Source organism: Rhamphochromis longiceps, linkage group LG3, assembly GCF_057381845.1.
Source record: "Rhamphochromis longiceps isolate RC_006_pf linkage group LG3, R_longiceps_female_GT1.1, whole genome shotgun sequence".
In the NCBI taxonomy this organism is placed as follows: domain Eukaryota; kingdom Metazoa; phylum Chordata; class Actinopteri; order Cichliformes; family Cichlidae; genus Rhamphochromis; species Rhamphochromis longiceps.
Window position 1 is genome coordinate 52154121 of NC_140559.1, and position 27811 is coordinate 52181931.

At 42.2% G+C, this 27811-nt stretch overlaps 1 protein-coding gene across 1 annotated transcript in view; it reads right to left on the reverse strand.

Annotated features, from left to right (window-relative positions):
* Nucleotides 1–1172: 1172 nt before the first annotated feature.
* The window catches only part of pcxb (pyruvate carboxylase b), a 337084-nt gene continuing 310445 nt past the window's right edge, over nucleotides 1173–27811 (reverse strand). Inside the window, exons 22-27 of the mRNA XM_085400306.1 lie at nucleotides 20183–20362; nucleotides 15876–16050; nucleotides 14131–14204; nucleotides 4627–4767; nucleotides 4044–4145; nucleotides 1173–3563 (exon numbers count right to left, since the gene is read on the reverse strand). Coding sequence (XP_085256432.1) covers nucleotides 3414–3563; nucleotides 4044–4145; nucleotides 4627–4767; nucleotides 14131–14204; nucleotides 15876–16050; nucleotides 20183–20362 — 822 coding nt within the window. The 3' untranslated portion in view covers nucleotides 1173–3413. The remainder of the gene's footprint in view (nucleotides 3564–4043; nucleotides 4146–4626; nucleotides 4768–14130; nucleotides 14205–15875; nucleotides 16051–20182; nucleotides 20363–27811) is intronic.

A 27811-nucleotide genomic window follows, 5' to 3' on the forward strand; every position in this document is an offset into this window, starting at 1 on the left:
TGCACGACTCCAGCTTTCAGATAAAATACACATTTTGCTCCAGCTGAGAAGATCAGCATGACGTTTGTAGGGAAACTTTGACCGAAGGACTCTGAGATTATTAGTTCTTAAAGACCAAAGCTGCCCTCCACTCGAGCCTTTTGTGCTTTTCTTTCGGTGCTTATGGTTTTACTAAAATTAGCCACAAAATAATCGCCTAATAATGGGAAGGTGCACTGAGAAAACTGCTCTGACCCAGGCAGGGACGTGGGACGTCTGCAGGTGTCTAGCAGGTAGCAGCAGAGCTTTTGATCCACGGAGACCCTTGATGACCCACAGGACTCAATCTTGTTAGAGGGCAACCTGTGGATGCTCGACTCAGGAGTTTGGAGACTTTGCTGTGTTCCTTAAACTGTGTGTGGAGACCATCTCCCTGCTGCTGCTGCTGTCAGGGTGGGTGCTTGGTCTGCAACATGGCGTTTCTGACGTGTCAAAGAAATGAATCAAGGACCCAGGATTTGCCGGAAGGACATCACATCGTAACAAGATCACTGATGTTACGCACCTGTCAATAGTTTCAGTGTTGTGGTATAATAACATGTATCGTGTAGAATATACAAGGCACACCAACACGATTCAGATTTAGTTAGAGCTAACTTTATTTGTAAGTACAGAGAACATATATCACTTTATTTTTATTTTTGAGATGCAATCCATTTTCCTTCTTTTGCAATCCAGCTCAGTCTCTCAAAGGACCCAAACATACTGAGAACAGGTAAATGTAAACTACAACAGTAAACTAGAAAGAAATGTAGATTTAGAAGACAAACGAACCCTTGATAAATGTGAACATTTGGTGTAATGGAGAAAGAAATCAGCAGGCAGTATTTCTGCTAAATAAACAGCTTTGTTTCATAAAAAAAAAGACGTGATACAAGGAAAATGGAAATGTCACAGACCCTATTTTCATATTCTGACAGCTCAGCTGTAGATAGCATGAGCTCCAGAATAGGCTGACATTATATCCCCTTGTCTGAAACAAATAACATTTTCCATCTGTGTGTACTTTTTCTCCAATTTATTCTTCTTTCCCCAAGACACTGAGCAGTAGTACATTGTCATAAGCATGTCTGTTAGAATGATTGCTGGCTAAGACAAAGAGAAGCATTGAAACTTTATTGCATGAACTGCTGTTATCATCTAACATGTGCAAATATACACAGAGGGAAGCGACAGGGGGATGGAGGGATAAATGAAAAGGTGGTTGGGTAGATGAGGCAGAGAAAGCAGGTAAGCGAGGATCGCTAACCAGAAGAGGAGGCAGGAACTTTAACATTACTGCGCAACAGCTTGTCAGAAACACTTATTCATAAAAAAAATCCCACCAATACAAGTTTGTCTCTTTGAAAAGAGTCAAACATGATAAACCAGGAGATACAGCGAGGCACTGCAGTGGCCTGGGAGAGCGAGGAGACAGAGTCCCAATTAACTACGGCGTCGCTGCTCAGTATTGATGCACGGTTCGAAAGCGGATTCATTCTCAGAGGTAATGGAGCAAAACTGCTGGAAATAATCCAGTGCAGTACAAAGTGATATTTTAATTTTGTCCCCCAATCAGTGTATTCTGTGAAGGAGCACAGATGATCTGGGGAAAGGAATCTGCTGTGATCTCTCTCCTGGCTCGCTGTCCCAAACATTGCATGCTTCACTGCCTTATGAGGAAACATTGACACTTTCTGCAGATGATGTGTGATTGTTCTGTCACCGGTCAGAGTAATTCAACATTCAGTCATCGCTTTTTAGGGTGAAAGGCCTGCAGGAAACACTGGGGCAAAACAGAGTCTAATTTTTGTTTATTCTCACTGGTTTTTAAATGTGCTGGACAGTCATTATAGAGCTAAAACCACAGTCCTCTGCACTAGATTAGATTTATTTGCTGTGATCCAGACAGCACTTAGGGGCTAGTTTGGATATTTTGCATCAGAGTATGGTGTGCATGTGAATACATTTAAATATCAGCTGGTGTGTTATGGGGGAGGGGCTGAATTTGCTCTCATACGCGTGCACATTGACTCATTGGTACAAACACACCCACATAGATGTATAAAGCAGAGTGCTGCTGCTGCTGGGAGTCTCCAGAGTCCCTTATTAGTCCGGCTAATTTAACATCATTTGACAGAGAATTAATCCATAAATTAATCAGCAGAGCCTCAGAAAATAACATCACATGGCTCCATTACAGCACCATGTAATCCCATTTACACCTAGCATTGAAAATCCCCATGCAGACAGACCATCCGCCATAATCTCTGGTTCTGAAGAGACCGTCAAACTGCTTCTCTGACAACTTTTCCAACATCACACAAACCAGACACTCTAAAAAGACCTCAAACGCCACGTCTGTGTCGACATACCTCTAAATATTCATACAGATACGCTTTGAATTAAGAGCCATGTTCAAACCAACGCTAATCCGATTTGCATATATCCACATTTTGAGGGTGGGTGGGGGTTAAAATCAGACATGAGTAAGAAAACACCTGCAGAGATCTTTTAAAAAAGGAAACCACTTACTTTCACTGGCCTTCGACATGAGATGTTTCTGGTGCGCCCTTGTCAACAAGCCATCTTTATTGTGCTTCTCTTCTTGCAATAAAACCCCATACAAAAATATGGTCTAAAAACCAGATGGACCAAATGTGATTTCATTCTTCAGCCCCTCAGTGTACTGTGCTGTCATTTCTAAGGAAATGTTGGGGAGGGGGGGTTGTGCCTAAATGCTACAGTGATTACACATTCCCAGAATGCACCGTGAACAAAGAAAAACAATGAAGATTGTTCCCATACGAACAACAGCGACTGTGTAATACATCCACAAGTCTATTCTTCTCTTTTGAAACCAGCAAAGTATGAAATCACCGAGCAGTCAGAGACAAAAAGTTCAATCTACTCACGTTGAATGTGTGAGGCAACAGCAATGCAAGTAGTTAAAACCCTGTTAGCGTTAGATATGTTTAGCTCACATTAAGACTAGATTAAGACTTCAGCAGTGGAATGTATCACACTTCAAATATATGATCTTACTCTAAAATATTTAATGCTATTTTCCACAAGTTGACGGATGTGCGCAAAGATGCCATTATTTGAGTTAAATACCACAACTATGGAATTACTTTAACAGGGGACTCAGTAAATTTCTTCTAATCAATACACCGTTTTGGACTGTCGTACATTTTTGCTCCCATCAGGTATCTGGATATGAATACGGCCTCACTGTGCATCCCCCAGTGCACCCAAAGGAATATGTACATATCTAGGGCCACAAACGCCCGTCTTCCTCTTCCTCCTCATTTCTCTCCACGTTTCTCCAGCTGCCACCATTTCCGGGATCATATCGTCTGAACGCCTGCCTACTGCCACTCCCCCCCTCCGCTCTATTCTTCAATTTCCAGTATCAGGTCATCTCCCTCCAGGGAAGCATCGGGTGTGACATGAATAGCCTTAATGGTCCCAGCCATTGGGGAGTTGACCACAGTCTCCATCTTCATGGCAGAGAGGACACACAACGGTTGACCTTTCTCCACCTGTAAGAAGTGCAAGCACAGCTCAATAAAAAAATGTCAAATGTACAGATCGATGAACAAAACTAGCTGGTTTAAATTTGGATGTTTATGTCTCATGAAACTCTGAAATTTAGATTCTACTACAGCAATGTCTGAGGTTTTTCTCTTTAGTGCGCACAAGACTCTTCTGACGATGTCTCAGGTTCAGCGTGCACTACTTCCAAGCACTTTGTTCTCCAATGTGCCCTTCTCTCGCTTTGAACACATTTGTCCTGTTTGTTATTTATTCCCACTGTCTTGCTATTTATTTACAGAAAAGAATTTCGCTGCTGAGGCCAAAGAGACAATCTTTGAAAAAAGGACTTGTATTGACTCAACGGGATCAGATCAAGTATCCAAATGTTAGAACATTGAGAGCAATTACAAAAAGCAGAAGTACTTTAATTGAAATGAGAGATCACATGATGAGGGAAAAACTGTAAAAACCCTAAATCGACTGACCTTGGATCCAACTTTTACTTTGACCTCTAGGACCTTTCCAGGCATCGGTGCTCCCACCTGACCCCGGATGGACTTCTGAGCTTTGGGATGGAACTTCATTTCCTGGGTGAAGAGACAAGACAAAAAATAACGCATCCATCTGTCTGGTCAGTCACTCTTCCAAGTACCCCCACACACGCCTGTCGCCATTTATCCACTCATCCAGGCAGTGATCTATCCATATAGTCATAACTGCCCATTGAAATGTTCCTCCCTGCTGAGTCCCCTTCTACACTTCACAACCATCTGTTTCTATGAATAAAAATCACTAGGGATAGACTGTCTGTCACGAAATCTGTTTTTCTTTTCAAATCCGACTTCAACGTGCCAAACAATTTTCAAGAATCTTCCCTTGCATGCTTTATACAATTATAATTCAAGGATATCCATCTTTCACTCAAACTATCCAGTCTAACGGTTATTCATCATTTACCAACTCGCAAGTTTGTCCTTTGATTAAAAGTATTAATTTCTCTGCAACGTCATCAACCCGTCCACTTTCCCAGCTGTATCTCACGTCTCTCCCCAAACATTTCCTGCGTACCTTCATGGCGACTGTGTCTTTAACAAGCACAGATCTCAGCTGTCCGTTGAGCTCAAAAAAGACCTCTCTCTGCCCGGCCTTGTTCAGGTCACCCAGTGCCAAGGCCTTGATGTGGAGGATCTTCCCTCTCTCCAGCTCGACCTGAAACACAACAGAGAAGATGAGAAGAAGGCAAGAAAAATTAAAGAGGGGACGGTGTGCAGGAGGAAGCGACGGCGATTATATTGCATTAGAAGACTGAAATTAACACATGGATACTCAGTTCACAAGTCCAGCTGCAGCAATAAAAGACTGCAGAGCCTGTTGGAGGAGAAAAAGTTAACTTAGGCAGACAATATTTCCTCCTCTTCCTGAGTTCTTATTGCTTTTAGGGTGGGCTGAAAGCAATAAGACATCCTATGTCTGTGAGAATTTTTATTTGACACTCAATAAGAGCGTTTTTTTTTTTAAAGCGGTTTTTAATGTCACCACATCCAGTTAATTTCCTGTATCTATTTTACCTCGGTGCTTTTTACTTAACCTGCGTGTGCTGAAGTGTGTTTGCGTAAGACGGCGAACAAAGAATTGCCCCCGTTTACAGGAAGCACCTTACATGTTAGCTCTGTTGCTAATGTGGTGTATGTGTTTGGGAAGCGCTGAGCTCAAACCACTAAGTGCCAACCATTTAGACTAGGGGCTGTGGGTTAATACTGCTCTTAACATAATAGTGTAGTGGGGTTAAAAAAAAAAAACAAAAAAAAACAGGCTTATGCAAATTTCTTAATCACAGCCTAAAACACGCTTTGTGTGACACTTCTTTGAACGGCAGTTTGGAGTTTAAATTGCTGCTAAAATCGCTTTCTGCTATCAGAGAATCATCAAATGTAAATTTTTTGATAGATTCAATCTGTGTTTTTAGTTCACACTGCAGGCAGTGTCCCTTCAAATTAACTGAACCAAGTGTGCAAGCACTTTAAACCACACAAATAGGCCGTAAGCATAAAAACGTTCCCATTTAGTTCAAAGTCTCTGCAATATTTTTTTAAACTTGTTAGCTATAACAATAGGAAACATCAATAATTACGTCTATAAAGAAGAAAACACAACTAAGCAATGATGCAATGGTTTGTGAGGAGGACTAATGTACTGTATGCACATATAATTACAGTGTTTTTAATTCACTTTGCTTTTGTAATAATGTGAGTTTCCTAACTGCGGGACAAATGCAGGCTCTTTCATGCTGTACGTGTTGGTCAGAACTGGAAGCTTTGAAAGCTTAGTCATTTTAGACATTTCAGACATAAACACTATTGTGAAAATACACAAAGGATCATTTTAAATGCCGTCTATCCATCCATTTTCTTCCGCTTGCACTCGACAATTAACCCAGTCCCTGGACTGTGGGAGGAAACCAGAACACCCAGAGAGAACCCATGCAGACATAACAAAACAGGCACACCGGCTGCATTCAAACCCAGGACGTTCTCACTGTGAGGTGACAGTGCTAACCGCCACACCGCTGCACTGCCCTGGTTTTCAAAAAAATCCTTTGCAGCCAAGAACTTGTGGACATCACCACATGGTGTTTTTCTCCCCTTGAGATGCTCGGCCAGGCCTTCACTGCACCTGCATCGAGTTACTGCTCAGTTTTGTCTTCATGCACTAAAGAGCATCCTCTGCTGGTTTGTGATCAGGTGACTGACATGACCGTTGAAGAATATCACATTTCTTCGCCCCAAAAACTCGGCACTGTGAAACGTTGTCCAATCGGTTGTGCAGCATTTGGCTCAATCTGAGCTGGCCAGTGCATTCCTAATTTTCTAAGAATGCACTACATAGCTGATTTGGCTCCTTTTTTCCTCTGTGATACTTTTATTTTGTTTGTTTTTTGCTTGATGATGACTACCCTTTACCTGCATCAACATCTTTCTGCACCTTACATTGAGAGTTCCAGTGAACACCTACCATGTGCAAGTGCAACACTTGAGATCAACTCTGAATCTTCTACCTGCCTTCTCTATCATAGAATAAAAATGGAGCAGGGCTCATCTGACCTTGAAAAAGAACGGCTGTAAATAATTTAAGTCCTGTAAGTATTTCTTTTTTACACCTCTTAAAGTCTGTGGTCTGTAAGCAGTGCTGCAATTTTGCCTCTGTCTGTCAAATGTGACAGAACCACAGAGTACTTAATAGAAAGCAACTGTTGATTCAATCAAGGGAAGCGGTGCATTTCTATAATCTAGCTCCAAATCTGACCCAGGGAACCCCAATTTGATGACTCCTGTTCTTTGCCCACTGACCTGCAAATAAAACACAGCTGACAACTATGAGGAGAGTCCGTGTTTGGCCTACAGTCTGTAAGCCGTTTGATTCAAGTTCATTTTCTCCAGTCTTTTGAATATTCATACACCAGTTTGTGCCTATTTATGTCAAAGAAAACTCAAATCCCAGGCGCCAGGTGGCAGTTATATAATGCACTCTGGTGTTCTGCATACTCGTCCAATATTTTTTCTCCTGCAGATAAACTTTTCTCATGCGACACCATCCCCCGCTGAGTCAACTTGCATATAGAGCCACGCTTCTGTGCTCTTTTGTGACTTGAATAGCTCGTATTTCAACTCGGTCAAATCTGTCTGCACATTAAAAACATGTCACACATGCCTGTGTGTTTTCGAATCATTTAAGGAGTCATTTTTCTTTCACTGAAAATCAGATTCATAAGCCACTCTCTGGCTTTCAATCTCGCTCTTTGTCAGTCCTCCCGTGTGTCACGGCTTTCTATTTTGTATTGTTATTTTGTTACCTATTTCTGGGGCCACTGCGACTCTCATGCCATTATTAATTTCCATCATCTGCCTCTTTCGGCTTCTCTTATCTGTTGTGTAGCTCTCCGCGTCTCCTACTTTGTTTATGCTTCCCTTCGTACCCCACACTGCCATCTGAGCTGCTGAGTATCCATTGATATTCCAAACTAAACCTCAGCGCAAAGACAAAAATACACGATGCTGCAGATATGTATTGATCTTAATTTTATTCTCTTTCTCTGGGTGCTCCGACTCTTTCTTTGCAAGCTTTTGCCTTCTCTCTCTCTTCTTCACATTCCTTTACACTAAACTTCTCTGCAGCTGATGCTGTTTTGTTAGGCCCTTGACAGCACTTTGCAAAAAACACAGCTGCCTACCTTTTTCCATCTGTGTGTCTTCTACACTACATCTCCTCTCAGGCGTTCCTATATAAAACACTAACTGCATATAAGAAGAGTTTCTAACCATTTAGGAATCTTTTGATTATTTTGTTAGAGATGTGAATGTATAAGCAACTATAAAATCCAACACTTCTGTGTGCTGTCTGCAGCCGCCACCTTTGTTGCATAAGCTTCTCTACATTACACCTCTTCTATTGTTTCACAGTTAACCACCTACAGTCTTCAGGTTCTGAGCCCCACAGATAAGCAAGAGAAGTTATTTAAAGTCAGTATACCTACTAAAACAACTGCACACCTCAGACTTAGGACCTTCTTAGAATTAGTATGTATAACAAATTCTTCTGCACTTAACAACATCAGATAAACTACATTGATGGTTTCAAAGCCAATAAAATACTTTTAGACCAAACACTCAGCTGCTTCCTGCTTTGGTTTCTTACCACTATACTGTTTTTTTGTGTCTCACATACACACATCATGAATCTCTTCTAACCCAGCGACACATTAGTGCTCTTCTCGCCTTTACGCACCAGCCTCCTGTCAGACTCACCTGCTTAGCCATTTTTGTTTATCATATCCCTGCGTTAAACAAGTTTCCCTTTCTGCTTAACACGATGTCTTTGATGCGACTTTATTAATGACTTGTGTCGCCCGTGACAGTAATGAGATTATGTGTCGGTGTCTGCGCACATTAGCGGTGATGGTCGGTAAATAAATGACTCCGTGTTTGTGAAAATCTGTGTTTATATTTCTGTCAAACATGATTAATAGCACACTGAATCATCAGCACATGCCAGATACACGTAAGGCGATGTCGCCCTCCGCCTCTTTTTAGTGCTGTATGCATGTGTGGGTGCATGACTGCTATGGACTGACCAGTAACCCGTGAGTAGGTGTATATTTATGTATGTGTGCACATTAAAAAAGGCATCAGATGTTTGTTTTTCTCCAAAGTGGTAACTTCTCTTATAAGAGGGACATGTGTAAATGGCCAGCGCAGCAGGACTCAGCAGGATTCATAAAAATAAATACAAATCCGATCATAGTTCTCTACAATATTCAGAACAAATGTTTGAGGCTCGCTTTCCTTTCTTGGCCTATTCGCTAGATTTCCAACAACCTTGATGGGAAGTGCGGAACAATATATGATTACAGTGAAAGCCTTTATATCCGATTCCCACAACATCAGCTGCTGCAGGCTTTGGGTCCAGCGCTGAGCTCTAAAAGATGTGCTGGCTAAATCATTTTTGATCAAGACTTTGTGTCTTTTACAGACTATCTGCCAAAAGCTCATAAACACTGTCAGTTACAAGAACACAGTTAATAATGCATCTGCACTGCAAAAGTCACGTGTATTGACAGCTATCACCTCGGATTTGTCAGAAGCACCTACAAAGCTCCAGCTAGAAACTAACCATTTCCTGTTTTTCTGGGCTTTTCTCTGCTTTCACAAAACTTACTGTAATTCTACAAACTAGTCAGTACGGCCAAAGCTACAAACACCAATTGATAACTGTCACAAACTGACACGATGCTACCTACTCTTCTGCGCACTGGACTTTTTTTGTTGCCGTCACTCATTTGGCCACCACGCAGTCCATCTCCAACTTCACACTCAAGCTGTCAGAGTCTCATCTCACATGGCCAAAAAGTCAATTCGCCCGGAACTCATGCAACTCAAAACTCCCCCCAGTGACGGCTGCCTGTCTGTTAACGTTGTCAGTGGTGCTTTGATAGGTGCTCGACTGCCAGGTTATTAATATTTCACTGGTGATAACTCTGGTTTTCAAACATAAAGGCACGCGGCACCTAAGGAAACTAATGCATTATGTATCAGACGGTATGTCCTGAAGAATATAGGAAGAAAAAAGCGAATATAGCCGATAGCACAATGTCTCACCGTCGATACGCGCAATATAAAACCATGCCAACTCCAGAGAACTCCAGTTACAATAGTAACAATTCACGCTTAAATTCAGTGAAACAGCAATGAGACAACTGAAATCAGTCGTTCTAGTCTTTTAGCCTCCGTGAGGTGACTCACTCTCCTTACGACGGGTCACTCTTTGACATGTTTTCATTCCACGGTTTGCTCGGCACCGCTAATCGGATCCGATCTGATGAAAGTGCCCATCGTCATGACAACAGGGGCAGGCTCGTTTCTGTGGCAAAGACTGATGTTGAGCACAAAACTGAGTGAAAGTAAAAAAAAACAAAAAAAAAAAACGACAATAGCTCTGACGGAGAGGAGATTAGATAAACAGCAGCAAGACGAGGTGACAGCTGAGGTTGGAAAGAAACATCAGTGCACTCGGTAAGTGTGAATGACAGACACTTAGGCAGGGAAAATGCAAACAGAATCATTGAAAGGTAAGACGGGCTGTGTATATGAAGTCTTCAGTTTAAAGGAAGGACAGTTAGGAAATCATTTTAAATGGAAGGAAAGTCGATACAGCAATAGGCAAGACTGATTATTGATACTTTTTGCTTTTCTTCCTCTAAAATTGCAGATTTTTTTCTTGCTATTCACACTGACTATTTAGTATGTTGCCGAGTGTGAAAGGAGCTGAACAATGTATCCCAAACTGCAAATTCAAAGCAAATAATTACATGCTAAAACTGCTTAGGCTTAATCAAATGTTTGAAGGTTTTATTCTGATCTGTGGTTAGGGGTCTGGGTATGGGTCCCCTTACAGAATTCTAACTCGAGGCATCAAATGATTTGGGTGGATGAGGTGGAGCTGCGAGTCTTTAGGGTCAATACTAAATGAGCACAGTGGATTTTTCCTAATAATACAGCAGGAGGGTAGTAGTCCTTCCTATGTCTCCGGTAATATAAAAATCAATTAACACCAGCCTGGAAACATTTTGCTGCACTGAAATGAAGCCGTAATTAAACATGGTTGCCTTTCACTGCTCTGAATCACTGTCAGTCGGATCCGTGTGCGGCAGTCATACTGAGGGAATGAAGAGCAATTTCTGAAAGGAAGAAAAAGATGCAGGAGGATCAGATGATTTATAATGTATGAAGGCTGTTAGGAATATACTGGAATTTTAATACTCGTCAAAAGATTAGAGAGTTTGACGTAGAGTACAGAAAAGAACCCTTATGAAAGAAATATGTACTATATAGACAATTAGTTTAACATATGAAAACAAAATAAGGACGATGTATGAAGGCTGAGGGGAGAGTAGGCCGATTACTCACTGAGCTTGCAGCAGAATATCACACACTCTCAATGCACAAGACTTAAAAAGTAGATTTTAAGACACCATGGAAAATAAATCTGTGGGGTTTCTCTACAACACACCCATATTTATGAGCATGAATACTTCTGAAAAGCCTCCAACTACATTCAACCAAAACAGCAACAGGAGGCTGAACACACACAATCTCTACAAGAGAACTGGAGGTTTTTTCATATTTAGAGAGAAAAAAATATGTAAAATGAGTTAAAATAATGTGTTTATGGATTTAAAGGTTTTCAGTGACTCATTTTGCAGGGCGACTGCAAGTACCGACGAACTGACTGCTAATTTAGTTAGCTGGCTATATTTTGTCCATGTAGTTTAAGATTTCATAGTTATATTTAATTTGAAATATTCAAATTGAGGCACATTTAGGGGATCAAAAAAAATCTTTTAGTATAGATCCTGTACGCCAAATGCTTGCACAGACAGCAGATGGCAACTCCTCCAGCTGCAAAGGCAAATTTAATTGTATAGAAGTTTATGATGTAGCCGTGGCTCAGGTGGTAGAGCGGGTCGAACTGATGAGTATGTGCTATTTTTATATAATATAGCAGGAGGGTAGCGCAGAAAAAAAAGAGCTTGTATGAAGGTGTGTGATTAGGTGAGCGATCCTTAGTACCAGTCCATTATGAGAAAATGCATACGGCACACTTGTATTTTTATTATTTCAGACCTCAGTAAACATTTCCTAATCAGTATATTCTTGTTTGTTTTAATTCTTTAATACAATCTTTAATTCTAGTGTTCTTTTGGGGAATTATGGCCGCTAGCAAAGCAGACAAAGAACTCAATAAGCCATAATGTAGCTTTCTTGTGAGAGATAAGTCACCACCATAATTCCATGAATGGTCCCTGGTTTCTACATGAATCCAAAAAACCAACAAGGTGACAGCTATAAATACCAAACTCAAGGCCTCAGAATAGTAGTCGAACTAATGGCTGAGATTAGGGTGGAGTTACTGTAGACTGTAACATTTTAGTTACAGTGTTACAGTGTAACATTTTACATTTAACACTAACTAAAATGTTAGTATTACTGTAACATTTTAGTTACACTGTAACATTTTAGTTACACTGTAACATTTTAGTTAGTGTTACTGTAACATTTTAGTTACACTGTAACATTTTAGTTAGTGTTACTGTAACATTTTAGTTAGTGTTACTGTAACATTTTAGTTACAGTGTACAGTAACACCAAAGGCAGCAGGTTTTCAGGTTTCCTCAATTTATCAAGGTGACAGGAATCAGTTCAGTTTCATGATGTTGTTATAATCAGCTTCATTTTACACTTCACAAGGTTAACATGTAATTGTCACGCGTGTAGGTTTAGTTAAGTTAAAGAACAAAAACACAGGAAGGGCTGCAAATCTTAATCATCCTTTTATAGAAGTCATAAAAAAGCAGCAACAAAAATACTTCACAAGGTCACTTCAGACCTTGTGAAGTTAAAAAAGAAAAAAATGTCACAGACATCTCTGCCCTGCCTCACCTCCTGCTCACTTGTTTTGTACTGATGCCATCTGGTCAGAGGTACAACCACACCTCTTCACCCAAACTGAAGTCTCTTACTATTCTAGTCCATTACTAAACTACAACTAATAATAGTTTTGTTTGTATCCGAGTGAGTTTACTCTTTAGGGACAGAGAAATCTAATAGAGTACCATTTGTATTCCCTCAATACCGAGTCGCTCATCTTCCTACATGATCTGGCATTAAACAGACCAAAATCATGTCTAACCTCATGTAAAATTACAGGATAGATTTTGAAGGAAAACAAAAGGTTATTAATACAGTTTTATTACGTTAACAGACCAAATCCATCTGAAAACGTTTCTCTGTGATCAGACGCGACTGTGACATTTGTAGCAAAAGTTTCTGTCAGCAGCTACATCACACTCCAATCTGCTCTTCAATCTGAACTTTAACAATCATTTTAGGCTAAGTTTTACTCAAAGTGTTAATGAGTAATGGGAAAAAAATTATAAAAAACAAACGAGTGTCCTTAAACGTGCCGTCTCCTTTTCATAGAGAACTGTTTAATAAGCACGGCAAATACCTGACATTATTTCTGCTGACTGCATATTTATTAAAGTTTAAACTCTTCTCCATCCTGCTGCTTCTACTCGTGTAACATTATGAAAGTGGCAGAAACTAGGTGACAGCCAGTTATTACCTGTACTTACATGCAAAATGATTCATGCTTCTTCTGACTGCACTGTTCAGCTGCCTCTCTGCTGCAGATTAAGCGAACACTATAATCTTTATAAGTCAGCACCAGTTAAAATTTTTGGCACGACATGTTGGTCCCAGTAGTTTTCACAAGCCTCGTCTCAAACATCATACAACTAAATTAATCTGCTATTTCAGTGCAGGAAGGCCAATCTGCTGGCCACAGGGATCAGAAATCCTGTTTGTTGTTCCCCTGGTAAATTGTTAATATCTCCGTCCTCCCACTGTTATCAGCACTTCACTGTGACTGCACCAAACCGAATCAAACCTCAGTCATCCGCACTGATGGAAAGATCATTTCCCGCAGATAACGTCTTTTCTTTATTAAACTGTTAAAACATCAGAGTTAATTAAAGATAAAATTGGGCCATTAGAGGAATTAAGATTAAATGTATTATGATACAATTAGTGACAGTTGCTTAACAATAACGTGCACTTTTCTTCACCCCACTTCCCTCCAAAAAAAAGCAAATGATAAAAGAGGTGTCCACAGACAGCAGGGGTTTTTGTGCATTGTTAGCATTTATTTATTTAATATCCTTTAATATCCTATGAAGGTTGGCTTTGAATGCACAAGAATTAGGCTGAAAACAACTCATTTAATGAACTCTACTTAACTCAAGTCATTTCTCATCAGCTAACTGAATCCAAGAACATTTACTCAGTTAAAATCCTGCTTTAATAGGGGGAAGTTTTTAACCTCGTTTACGTGTCCGTGTGGTGATTCATGCATGTTAAAGATGATATTGTGAGCGTAACAAGCTAACAAAGCCGTGGCAGGAAAAACAATTAGATTAGTGATGTAAAAACAGTGAGAATGGTGTAAGTGGTTACTTACCTCAAACTCTTCCGCAATCTTGGGTCCATCCAAGAACAGCCTGGTGCTGAGACAATCCACTGGGCCAAAGTTGGCTGAAAAAAGAAAACAGGAAGTGCCGTTTTTGTTAGAAACAGTGTCGGCGCCAGTTCTCTGCACATCAGTTAAAAAAGTTCAGAGATCAGCTCTCTGATCCAGGATCAGTAATCTTGATAACGCTTGTATGGTTCTTCAGAGCCACAAGAGAATTAGATTATCCAGGCTGAATTCAATCATCCGAACTGATGGTGTACTCTTGTGGTCATTCAAATGGGAAACATATCGACACTGGAAACCACGACCAGCAAATCTATGATTCTATCAGGAACTTACTGAGATAATTCACACTGACAGTGAAAACTTCAACAGAAATAAGAAAAGAGGAGTTTAAAAAAAATAAAATCAAAAAAACGTCTGATCTAAAATGTGAAAAAGAAATAGAAATAACTGCATTACATCATGCCTTTATGCTTACGCGTCATAAAAGTCAGTCACAAAGTAAAAATGCAAACACCTTTGTACTTTCAAGAACTACAGGTCAACAGAACAAAGATCTTCTATCCTGATTTGTTTAGAGCACGATGAAGGCAGGATCTCCACCTCTGAGCCCCTGACATGGTGCAGCAGCAGTGACTTGATTTTAAGTTCCTCAGATGTTCCGTCACATCACAGGTCCCTCGCTGTAATTACTGCAACTCATCCACAACTGTTGATGGGCAGAGGGAGGAAATCCCACATTTTCCCCCAGATGTTGGCAAATTAGCCACAACCAGGTCCCTCCAACTTAAATTAATCTCTCAAGTTAAAGAATCAGAAAGGAAAAAGGATTTTCCTTTCTGATTCCCTGAAATGCTGTCCAGGAAGAATCCCACAGCTTCAGTTTAATCATTTAATCTTGTTTGCGTAATTAAACTCGCTGCCGTGTAGGATTGACTTTACATCCACTGGATGATCTGGGATCAAGCCAAACTCCTATCAGCTTGATTAGACTAAAATATAAACTTAGATATGGAGAACAGGCCCCGGATATGTGCCTTTTATTAAACTCCCACCAAACTTCCCATATGCTGATGCATAATAGCTCATTTTCATCACACCACACGGGAGAAACTGCAGAATATCCAGCTTTAAAAAATGGCTTGTTTTGGTAAATATTGTAAATATGAAACACTCATAAAAGAATGAGTGTTCACATTAGATTAAGGGTTGTATAGAGCCTAGCCCGCTATTGAAGGAACAACTGCACATTAATTAAAAACCTTCACATAGAGCCAACGCCAGACTAACAACTAACAACGTCCTAACTCCACAAAGAATAATTAAACTCAGGTCAATCCAGGCAGCAGCTTCAAACTGCTTCCAGTCAAATCTGATTCATATGTAACCTTTATTGTTGAATTTGCTACATTAGTCATTTCTTGCTCCAAGCTTGTGCCTTTAGACCAAGTTGGAATTACGATGATTTCTCTCTCCAAACACAAAAATATTTGCACCAAATGGGTCAACTTTATACTCTGCGTTCCTGACCCAAGTTTGGCTGGTACCAATTTCAAGCCCCAGTAGTAACACAAATGAGAACAACATACCACAAACTAAGACTTGTTTAATCACACGAATGCAGTGTGATTAAACACACATTTCACACAGCAGTTAAATTACAAAAATTGAAACAGAAAAAAAAAGAAGTCTCATAAACCCTACAGTTTATTTCCAGTCGGTCCACTCACCAGTAAACTCCTTAAACTCCTGGAACACCTTGGGGTACATGGCTGCTGACATCACATCCTCAGGGGTGATGTCATCCCCGTGTGTGGCTCGCAGGCCCTCTTCCAGGGACTTGAAGTCCATAGGTGGCAGAGAGGCACCAGGTCGACCGTCAATGCGGGGAAGAGACTTCAGCACCTGAAATAGGATGTTGAAACGGAAAAGGAGGAAATGAAGATGAAATGAGAGGGGAAAAAAATAAGCAAAAGAGGGTCCCGAACAAACTATTTACTAAAACTTTATAAAGTCATACAGTCTTTCTGGATTTTCTTCATAACGTCCCCATGGGAGGTGGAAGCATGTGAAATATCTAAAGTGATGGTAAAACCTTCACATTGTACTTCACAGCTTTACATAAAAACTTGAACCTGTCAAAAACACTAAATTGACACAGAGTGAGAGGAAGAGGAAGACAGATGCACTGAATGCTTTGAGGCACAAAGGAGGAGAGAAGCAGTAGAAACAGAATGGAAACTTAAGTTATTTTTTTTTACATTTACATAAAAACAGCAGCACTGTCATGTCAAGCTCTGCGGTGGTTTCTACTTTAGTTCTCTCCATCTCCCTCATTTCAGCCAGTAAGCTACTATCAGCCCATCAAACATGACTGCAGCGTTACACGTGACAAAAATAAATGACAATTCAAAGAAACTGTTCAGAAGCAATATACAGACACTGCTTTAAGACCAATGATATGACATTTTATCTGCCCACACAGTTGCTGGTGTCTGAAAGAGACAATTGATCTGGGGCTAATAATAATGTGCGCTGAGGAGATCATGTTGAGAAGTGTCAATTCATCTAAAGGCTGCTGTAAAGAGTAGGAACCCTTGTTTTGTCTCCTGAAACATGCAAAAGGAGGAAGCTACTGGAAGACTTGGCGTTTTCACTCGTGTCTTTGGTGCTGACCTTTGTGGTCTATGTTATAGTGTGAAAAACTAAGCACATCCCATGACTCAGTAGGTCATAGAAGCACCTTCAACAACTTAAAGTCGTACACAAAGCAATTCATCAGTTTCTCACATGCTGTGGAGGAATTCTGGCCCATTCTTCTTACAAATGCTGCTTCAGGTCATTGTTGTTTGTGTGCATCTGTTAAGGTTTCAATCAGTTTGAGATCTGTTCTTTGATTGGGCCATTCTGTTACAGATTTCACTGTCCTGGTCCAGTTTTAGACAAGCTTTAGTTGTCAGAAGATCGTCACACAATATTGCAATATACAGAGGGGGTCATGGTGAGGTGACCCCTCCTCCACCTTGCTTGATAGTTGCTATGAGGTGTTTGTGCTGCTCTGCTGTTTCGTTTCCTCCACTTTGGTCTTGTCTCTCCAAAGGACGTTGTTCCAGAAGTATTGTGGCTTTAGTTGAGATGCAACTTTGTAGACCCATGTTCTTTTTAGATAAGAGGCTTCCCGGCTAGCCACCCTCCCACACAAGTGATACTTGTTCAGTCTTAACACGCCAACTGACGCCAGTAAAGTCAGAGATGTTATATTTGTATTTTTTGCAGTTTCTGGTCAGAGCGTTGCACAATCTGACCTCGGGGGAGAATTTGCTGGGATGTTCACTCCTGGGAAGATTGGCAGCTGTCTTGAATATTTTCCACTCGTGAATAATCTTTCTCACTGTAGAATGATGGACATCAAATTGTTTGTAAACTTTCAACCCTTCTCAAATTGATGGACAGCAACGGTTGCTTCTCCAAGTCGTTGCTTTTAGTCTTTCCTCCTTGGCATTGTGATAATACATGCAGAGGTGCACACACACTTGCTGATGATCAGTTCATTGATTGTATTTGTTTATCAGCTTATTTTGTTAATAACAGTGAAATCAGTTATGTTTTACAGTTTATCTGAGGTTATAATGACCTAACTTAAGACCTGCTGAGGACCAGATGATTTTTATTGCATCCTGATAAAAGTAAAACCTTGGAACTGAAAAAGGGCGTACTTTCTACCACAACTGTATACATTTGTTATGTTTACTAATTTGTGTGCTGCTTTGCATCTTCATAACATCATCAAGCGTGTGTGTGCACCCTGCAGAAATCTCTAGAGAAAGGGCCCAGTGCAATTCTATTAGTCACAGAGCTAACCGTTCAAAGATAGCTTACTCATTTGTGCGTGTGCGAGAAAGGCACTTCAAAGATAGCAGGTTCACTGGAGTCCCTGCTCATTAGCACAGTCTCCTCTGAGGATGGCCTTACACCTAAATGCTTGATTGTTTAAGTGTGAGACACAGACAGTGACTCCGTGTGTGTGTCTGTTTCCATTAACAAATAAAGGAAACTTCCTCCAAGGTTATTTGGTGACTCTCCACATTTCTGTGGGAAATCCTAAACATCACACGCACTCAGTTTTCCCCTTTCCTTTCTTTTCAAGTATGCTCCTCTGAGGGATATGCTGCATTTTTAATGACACTAATTTCATTAGCTCGTTTCATTTCTGATGGTCTAATACACTTCTCTTTCCTCAGTCTCACAATCCACATTCCCACCTTGTCCCCCATCTTTTTCCCTTGTCCATTGTGTTTTTTCCACCCGCACCAGACGAGGAAACAACTCAGTTACCACTTTATGATTCAAAGGAATGAAAGTAACTTTGCGACAGCCTTTGAGAAATGAATGAATGTGATATAATTATGGAACGCCTGTTCACCAGCTAATTAACACCACCAAAGCACCATTAAGGAAACACTGCTGCTTCTTTGCTGATAGTGTACGAATATAACCTTAAGCTACAGCGTACAGCTGGGGTTATACATGTGTGTGCTTATATGCATTAATAAAGATGAGCGACACAGCAGCAACTAAAGGTCAATGACTGAAGGCAAAGTAGTCACAAGCTAGCTGTGCTTTCTAAAGATAATGTGATAAATGTTTTACTTTCTTTCCATTAAACAAAATTCCTCTCGTGTCTTTTCACGTCTGAGCCGAGGTTATGTAAATCAGTCATGCTGATACATGGTGTGTGAGAGTGAATATCAGATTTAGGTCTCAGCTGTGCGGCTTCCGTGTCGACATAGGCAAACACAATAGCACACAAATTAAAACACAATGAAATCAAAGCAAAAGTAAACTGTGGTAGTCATCATTTAACTGAATGAACGACTGAAGTTATGCTGTGCGCTCAACTGCCCCTCGGTGCTGACGGGCTGTCGGTGTCTGAATATCGAGAGATTTAGTCAGATGTTCTGGCTGAGATGAGAGGATTTCGTATGAAGTATTTACTCGGAGTACACACTACGATGCAACCTGCAGCTCTGATAGTTGTTTTTTAAAAAAGCCTGGTGACTTTTTTGCATTATTTGGAATGCAAATATCCACTTAAATAACAAGTTAAATGAAAAAAGAAAACAGTGACACTTTAGCATCTTGCAGCGTGAATGCTGACTTAACAGAAAACCACATAAACCAAACCTGATGACCGGAATGAACACAGCAGCTATCTGCGCTTTTTAAAATGGTAATGACTCACCAGACAAAGTATTTAAAAACATAAGACACACCAATATACCATCACAACTAAATAAAAAACATCTGATTATGGTTGAGGAAGAAGAAAAGTGGCAGGAGGACAAGCGATGTTTCAAACAAACAAAGAAAGGGAAGGACGGGAGCCAAATGACGACAAAAACAAACCAACAGATCGTTTAAGATAAAACTAAGCTATGAACTGAGGCTTTAAAAATGACTTGACCAGTGGGGGAATACATTAAAGTATTAAAAATTCCCTTTAACTGTACATCTACACACTTACACTGCTCAATATATTAGATGGAAAAGGAAATACTGAAAAAAAAACTTTTCAGAAATGTCAACTAGCCACTATGTTAGAAACATTGGGGAAATTGTGACATTTTTTAAATCCTCTGTGTGTTCTTGTAACTCCCAAGGAGACGTCATGCTGGTGGCCCCCTGATGCGCATAGCGGTCGCCCTCGCTGTATGCACTCGTGAGGAGACGAGAAAAGAAGAGCAGAGGCAAAGAAACTGTTTTCAGCTTGTGCCAGATGAGATAAAGCATGAAACACAACTTGAGTGTTTGCATGTGTGTAACACCTTTAATGAAGCTCTCTGGCCCGTGTTTGTTACAAAAAGGCACAAGTGAAGGACGTGAAGGACAAATGTTGAGCGAGTATTTTGTGATCTAAATAGCCGTGTCCATTTATTCCAGCAGATTGGAAGTTAAATGGTTTTTAAATAAATAAATGAATGAATGCTTTTGTACAAATCCTTATTGGAATTATATACAAAGACTCCAATATGAGTACCTTAGATCTGAACGGCTCAGGGAATCCTCCGTGTGGTATCCCAACGTATCCCTGAAGGAACTCGACGACAGAGAGGGGGAAGGACAACTCGTCCGCTCTCTCCTCCACCTCTGCTCTGGTCAGGTTGTTCTGCACCATGAACTGGGCCAGGTCACCCACGATCTTTGAGGAAGGAGTCACCTAGCAAAGAGGAAAAAAGTCTGAGCACTTTGGGAGTGTTAAACCCATTTCTGGATAAAGAAAGTTACTATTAGCCTGATGTACCCTTCAGTTGGATACTTATCACAGTTTGCTTAGGACAAGGAGAGCCGCTGTTATTCACTGTGGCCTTTAAGCTGACAGAAAAAAAAAAAAAATATATATATATATATATATATATATATCCACATATTTATAGAGGAAAAAATAAAGTATTAAGAGAAAATCGAGCATCTTTTTAGTTGGGTAATGTTAGAGTAGAAGTTGCTGCAGTTTGTCTGTCAGGCTACAGCATTCTTCCACGCCAAGTCCTCCCGTTTGCAGAGCACAGGTATTTCTGCACATCCGCGGTGATTTCAGCAAAAGAGAAGTGGTCACAGAGTGTTTGTTTTAATGAAGATGCTGTCTACAAAGATTAAGCACAGAGAGACCCGGAGGAAGGGAAATGAAAAGATGTTTACATCGACACAGCCTCTTTAATCATCTGATTTGGTCTGCTCCGTGAAAACAGAATGAACCTGAAAACGAGGAGGGAAGAAAAAAGGGTGCAGAAAACATTCATTAAAATCACACGTATTCACTCTTTCATTATTTATAATGGCATATCATTATGGTAATAGCGATCCCTATTAGCATAATGGTGATAGGTAGAGTCACTTCAGACTGAACAGGACACTGGTGCAAATATCAGTTGCACACATTACTCTTATTGTAATGATTGGAGACGCAAATTTAAGGCTTTCCTGTTGACTTCCATCTGGTGCTTGGACCATTAAAGTGAGAAAGGGGTCAATTAATATGACCCACCAACTTCCAATCTCATAAACAAACACTACGGTTTGTACTCAGTCCTTAACATTTTATTATCTGTTAGAAAGAGAGAGCCAAGGGGGAATAAAACAGAAAAGATGCTGTTAGTTTCACCTTCCAGATTTAACCTCTTCTAAATTTAAAAACCATTTTCACATTTTGGTTTTTGGGGTTGTTTTCAACCCCGATGCATCGTCTGTAAATGTAAGAACTGACAGCTGAAGGAGCAGCGCATGCAGGAAGCGGGTCCACGTTTTACACAAAGTCTATTTCCAAGGCAATTAGAGCACTCAAAAGGAGAGAGAGCAAGGAGAGAAAATGGATGAACAAATATAGATTAAGCTGACATTCCCTGAGGAATCCCCAAACAAAGACCTTGACACCTATTTCTCAAAGAAGCGACACCAAATTATTGTGAGGAAGAAATAAAGCACACACATCCCTCTGGGATTACTACAACCTCCTGGGATTTGGGTGCTTGTTAGGCTATCTGAGCTCGTGGGATCACTTCAGTCTTTCAACAACTACAGCCCCGTGTGTGTGTGTGTTCCTGTTTAGGCATCTTTGTGAGGACCAGAAACTGGCATTCTACTATACTTGTGGGGACCAAGAGAGGACATGCACACCAGTCCTCACGAGTTTGAAGGCATTTTCAGGTTCAAAATGTGGTTTTTTTTTTTTTTTTTTTTTTCTAAATGACATCAGAAACAGCAGTATGCGACATTACGTGATGGCAGAGCTTCAGTTCATCCTTTGTCATTTTTTTTTTTTTTTTTTTTTTTTTAAATAAATAGGACAGGGGGAATGAATGAGAGAAAGAAAGAAAACCAAAGGGGAGAAGAGACGGTGAGAAGGGGGGGGAAGAGAGAGAAAAAAAAAAAGAACTCCTGGGTCACCTGTATGGAGAAAAAAAAAAAACAAACAAAAAAAACAAACAGAGGAGACAGCAAACAACAAAGAGCAACATAATAATAGAGAAAACAAAGCACCATCACAATAAACTAGCTAGTCATAGATATCAATATTTACTAAATAATAAACGATATTGTGCAGCACGCAAGATAGACAGCGCACAGTGTGCTTTGAGGCAGCAGCCAAGAAAGCTTTAGTCCGCGTCTGTGAATACCCATGTGTGCATACCTGTGTGGATCAGCATGCTTGCATTCCAAAGGTTTCTCCATGTAATGATCTGCTAGGGAGTGTGGGGGGGCCACAGCCCCGTCCTCCAGGGTGTGAACCGGGTATGGAGGAGATCAAAACTCCAGACATCCAGAGGCCCCCAGAACACAAGAGACCATGGAAGACCAACAGAGGGGCAGCCGCGCCACTGTTCCAGTAAGAGCTGAGGAGAGTCCCAGATGAGGGCTCGCCCAGCAGCCGCGGAGCAGAAGTCAGGGGGAGTTGCAGTGACGCGCCCGTGAGCTCCGCCGGCCCCCAGCTGTGCCTGAGTGACCGAGCCCCAGGCCGAGAGGCCGGGGGCACCCCACCTCCAAAGGGGCCCGAGCGAGCCCCAGGCCCCAGGCCCCGACAAGCGGCCGCCAAGGAGTGAGCCGGTGTGTACCCGGACGCCCACCCCCAGACACAAAGAACCACCAACACACCGACACCTGAGGGAGTCTGCCACCGGCAGGGGAAGTGGTGGTGGGTGAAGATAGGCCTCCAAACCTTGGAGGGCCTGAGGTGTCCCCAGAGAGGTGGCGTCTGATACCCAACCTGACATATAGACACAGACATACAGGCACACACAGACACAAACATCCATTCCCCCCCTCATGCTCTCATATGCACTCACTCCACACTCAACCAACGTGGAGACAGACACACAATCACACTCCCCAAGCGTACTCTACAAACCGGGTCTAGGTACCCTTGCCCCTGGAGGGGGGAATTGCACCCAGACCCAGGTGGTGTTACCCTTTTCCCTGCGGTGGGGAGAGGCAGACCACCCCGACTCCGCAGCAGCAGGGAGGCCCCACACCCCAGACCGCAGTCGGACGGCCAACTCCTCCTACTAGCCCTCCCGCTCCAGCAGGCCGCAGAGAATGGGGGTGGGAGAAGACTCCAAACCTCCCTCCACCCGCTCATTGTAGTGTTGATGCATATGTGTTCTAAGGTGCAATTAAAACCCAGGAGGGCATGGAGCTACCTGCCAAGGAGCAGCAGGTAAGCGCATAGTCCCTCCTGCTAGCCCTCAATGACTAAGTGTATTTAAAATTGAGAGGTGGGCAACGACGTCAGGGGTGAGGTGTACACCCTGATGGTAATTTGGACTCCGTGATTGTGCCCACCCCCAAGATCCTATATGTATGTGTAATGAGAGTGTGAATAATGTGAATGTCTAAGTTGTGGGATAAAATTGAGGCAGAGGCAGCCAGAAGGGGACGGGGGGGGGGGGGGGGGGGGGGTAGCCTCCTCTGCACCCTGGTGACATACCCCCACTCCAAGGCCCTGCATGTGTGGGTGGTTGTGGAGGAGCGGGAAGAGGGAGGCAGCTGGAGATGGGGAGGGAAGGAAGGGAGGGGCAGGTAACCCCTCCCTGGGGCCAGCTCCCCCGCTGACCCCAGTAGGCACTCCCATCCTTCGCGACCCGCCAGGGAAGGGGGGCCCAGGCCCATCAGACCGGGGCCCAGTGCAGTAGCGCCCTCCGGCTCCACAGAGCCCTGGACAGTCCACCCAACCCCACCACAGAGAAAACTGCACCCACCCCACCATCCACACATCTTCCAGACTACATAAGACGGTAAACGCCCAGGCTGAGATCTTCCTCCACCTCTCCTGTATCTCCCCCTCCTGCAGAGAGTTCCTGAAGAGAAGAAAGCTCCTGCAAGATGTGACCATCCCCCCACCAGTTGAAGAGCCCCCCAGGCGGCTCGACGCACCGGCGGCACCCTGCTCCAGGGCCGGGCCCCCATGCACCCACCCGCCCACAACCCCGGCAACACACCAACCAGGACCCAAGCCCCCGAGGCCCGGCCCGGGCCCCAGCCCAGAGACGGAGCGCCCCCAGAACCTCACGCCCATCCCGGACCCACCCAGGGGCAGCCAGGTTGCCAGGTCAGTAACCCACGTCCGTCAGCACAGACCCTCCCCTAGCCCCGCTGCACGCAGCCGCGAGGAAACAGTCACCTGAGAGCCAACAGAGCCCCCAACCGGATGTGACCGCTACCCCGGGTTGAGCCCCCCAAGGAAGATGCCTCCGGGGAACCCCCCGACGCCCTAAGCCTGTCCCTACCCCCTCACCAATCACAACAGTGAAGGCGGGACCAAACTATGACCCCCCACCCCCACTAGGTGATGGAGCTGATAAAAGGGGCCCAGAGCAATTGATCTAATGTGGTGGCAGAGGCTGTGTCAAGACTAATGTAATCTAATAGATAATTTCTATATTGGTTAGAATTAAGATTATTTTTATTTTTCCAGTTCATGAGGACTGTTTTCTTGGCTATGCATAGGGCAGTGAAAACCATATGGGCGATATTCTTTTCTGAAGTGACATTATCTAAGCTGCCCAGTAGACACACTAAGGGGGAAGTTGGAATGTTACATTTCAGACACTTTGATAAGTCTTCACATATCTCACGCCAAAACTTTTGCACTGGTGGACAGAACCAAAGAGCGTGGATGTAATTGTCTGGTGTATTGCCTTGACAGTGTGAGCAGTTGTTGGAAGATGTAAAGCCCATCTTGAACATCCGATGACCTGTATAGTGCACTCTATGAAGTATTTTGTATTGTATTAATTGCAGACTGGGATTTTTAATTAATTTAAAAGTTTTTAAGCAAATCTGAGACCAGAAGTTTTGGTCTAGGTTGACTGATAAATCTGCTTCCCACTTTGCAGTAGGAAGGGATATTGATTCATCTAATTTAGAAAGTGTTCTGTATATTTTAGATAATAATTTGGGGGATTTAAGAGTAAGAAAATGTGCCGCACTTAGTGGTGTTTGTAATTCAACTTGACTGAGGTTAAATTTCTTTTTTACTATGGATGTGGTTTTAATGCCAGGGTTACAATTAAGTTATGGTTAGGCATTCATTTTTGATGGTTAGGGGTAAGGTAAGCAGCATTATGTGAACTAGATGTCCTCACTAAGATTGCAAAACGAGAATGTGTGTAAGCGCTTTTTGTGTTTAGACATAGCAATACTGACTTTTTTCATGTCAAGCTGCTGTAAAAATAGAAAATGCCATCAGTGGAAGCAACAGTATAAACGATTTAAGCTACACTGTCAGATCAACAGAGCAAATCCTGATACAGCATTATAACATCTTTGGTTAAAAAAAACAATACTTAAGTGACAAAAATAATGAAAGTGTCTCAAACGGTTCCTCCCACTGTGCAACTGTATTTTAACAAACATCAACACGATCAGATCAGTCTTTTTGAAACTTGTTTCTGTGCAATCAGAAGCAAAGTGTCAAGAACAGCCCCAGGATGCCTGCTAAAGTCCAAAACCATTTGGACTATGTTCAAAGGACAAGTGCAAGTGATTACGCAGCGAGACAAGAAACAAGATAGAAGAAATGCATCTCCCTTCAGCATTGTCGGCTACAACACCTGTAGTTCAGGTTGACGGGGTTTGTGAGTAGAGGCTATAATGACACCCTGCTTTTACACAATGAACGACTGCAAAAAACCTTGAGAGATTTGAGCCGGTTGTTAATATAAGCTGTGGAGATGTCAAACAAAAGCATACTGCTGAGTTACTTAAAATCGATCAAAACACAGCAAAGCTCAATGTTGCTTAGTTTTCTCTGCGTCTGGAGTTCATGTTTCTCCTCCTTTCACTGCACAGGTGTTACATCTTTCCATCTTTATTACCCATCTTCACAGAACAGCCTTCTTACTTCATCCCTCACTCACTATCTTGACCTTTGTCTTTACACTAAAAGCCAACATGTTGGATTTTTACTCTTCATGAATCAACTTGGTCCCGTTCCCATCCCTCTTCTCTCTAGTCCGTCTGCCAAATATTTCTTTTTGCTTGATCCACAGTAACATCACGAGTGTTACTCTCATTATCAATCTCTGTTGATGAATCACCCACCTCCAACTCTCTCCGGATGCCTCACACACGGGGAAAAAGAGAAATCATATTTTCAGCGGTGTATGAGCTATATATGATGTGTGAGCTTTCCTATATTTTTAGATGAGGAGTGAGGAAAATCACATTGTGGTCGGGTTAGAAAAATCTGATTTCCTCTGTTCCTGCGCGAAGCCGAGCTCAGACTCTTGGCTGCTGATCGCTCTCCGTCTTACTGATAAGATGGTGTCTTTATGCCACTACTTTAGAGGGGAGTTTAGCTTTTGACTGGACTGACATAAGTAATCAGCTTCTTGAGCCTCTGAACAAAATGCACTGCAGTAGAAAACGCCTGCTGTTATCTTTTCCCCCTGACAAGACCAAGAAACCGGGTGTTAAGCCCCGCTAAAAGGTTGACAGTGCACCGTGTTACATCTACATCTTATTCAGCCAGAAACCTTGAGGAGAGTCGCTGGATTCCCTCTGGGAAAGACATACTGGGACCAGATTGGATATAAAATTTGTAACAATCTGCTCTGAGATGTTGAGACGCGCAGAGAGAAATCTGATCAATTTAAGGTCCTGCGTTCAATTTCAGAGCGTCACTAAAACAGAAAAAGGAAAAAACTAACAGTCTTTGTCCTGGGGAGCAGAAGTTTCTCTGTAAATGTTCATGTTGATCCTTTCAGTAGCTGAGATGGCAGAGAAACTGACCCACTTACTGACATTGCCATTCATCGAGTCACACTTTGGCAAGGCTGAACATAAAAATAAACATCTACGCACACGTTTACCGTTAGTGTTGTATAGATACAGTGCTAAATAATTTACACTGGACATATTTTACATTCTGTTACCCAAAGCTACTTTGGAGACTGAATAGGGAGATTAAATTAGCTCCTGTCATTTCTGCCTCTCTCCCATAAATGCTTTTTATCAGGAATTAATGCCGATTAATCCAAATTAAAGCTCTCATTATCACATCTGAGACACGAGCCCTGTTCCACCCTCACCCACCTCCAGCGGCTCTTTCTGTTCCCACCACCTCCGTCTTCCTTTTCTCTCACACTGCTCTTCCACCCTCTGTCCATCTTTCTCTTCAACTAATGTGCAGTCCTCACTAAGTGGTCCTGCGTGACTTCGCACCCCTGGCAGCAGAAATGTGGCACAATGGCACGTTTGAGTGTGCGGCATGCCGGTGGATTTTGTGTGTGCATCTGTGTACTTTGCTCGAAATGCAACTATCCAAACCTGAACTGCCCTAAAGAGCGTAGGATTATATCATCCAGATCAGTGTGTGCGCGACTGTTTCAGGGAGAAGGCAAATGTAACGAAAACACATACACGCCCTGCCCAGCCAGCCAAGCTAGGAGCAGAGTGAAGAATGGTACCTGTCACGAGGGGAGGAGACGAGAGAGGAGCGATAACGAGAGGCTTAGAGAAGAGGGGGAGGGGAGGAACGATAGAAAGATTAGAGATACATGAAGGAAGTAATCGAAATGAGGGAAGGTGGGAGGCGGTGATGGAGGAGGAGATGAGACCAAATGAAACTGGAGAGTGAGAGTGGGGAGAGACTGCAGACGGGGTGATGAAGAGT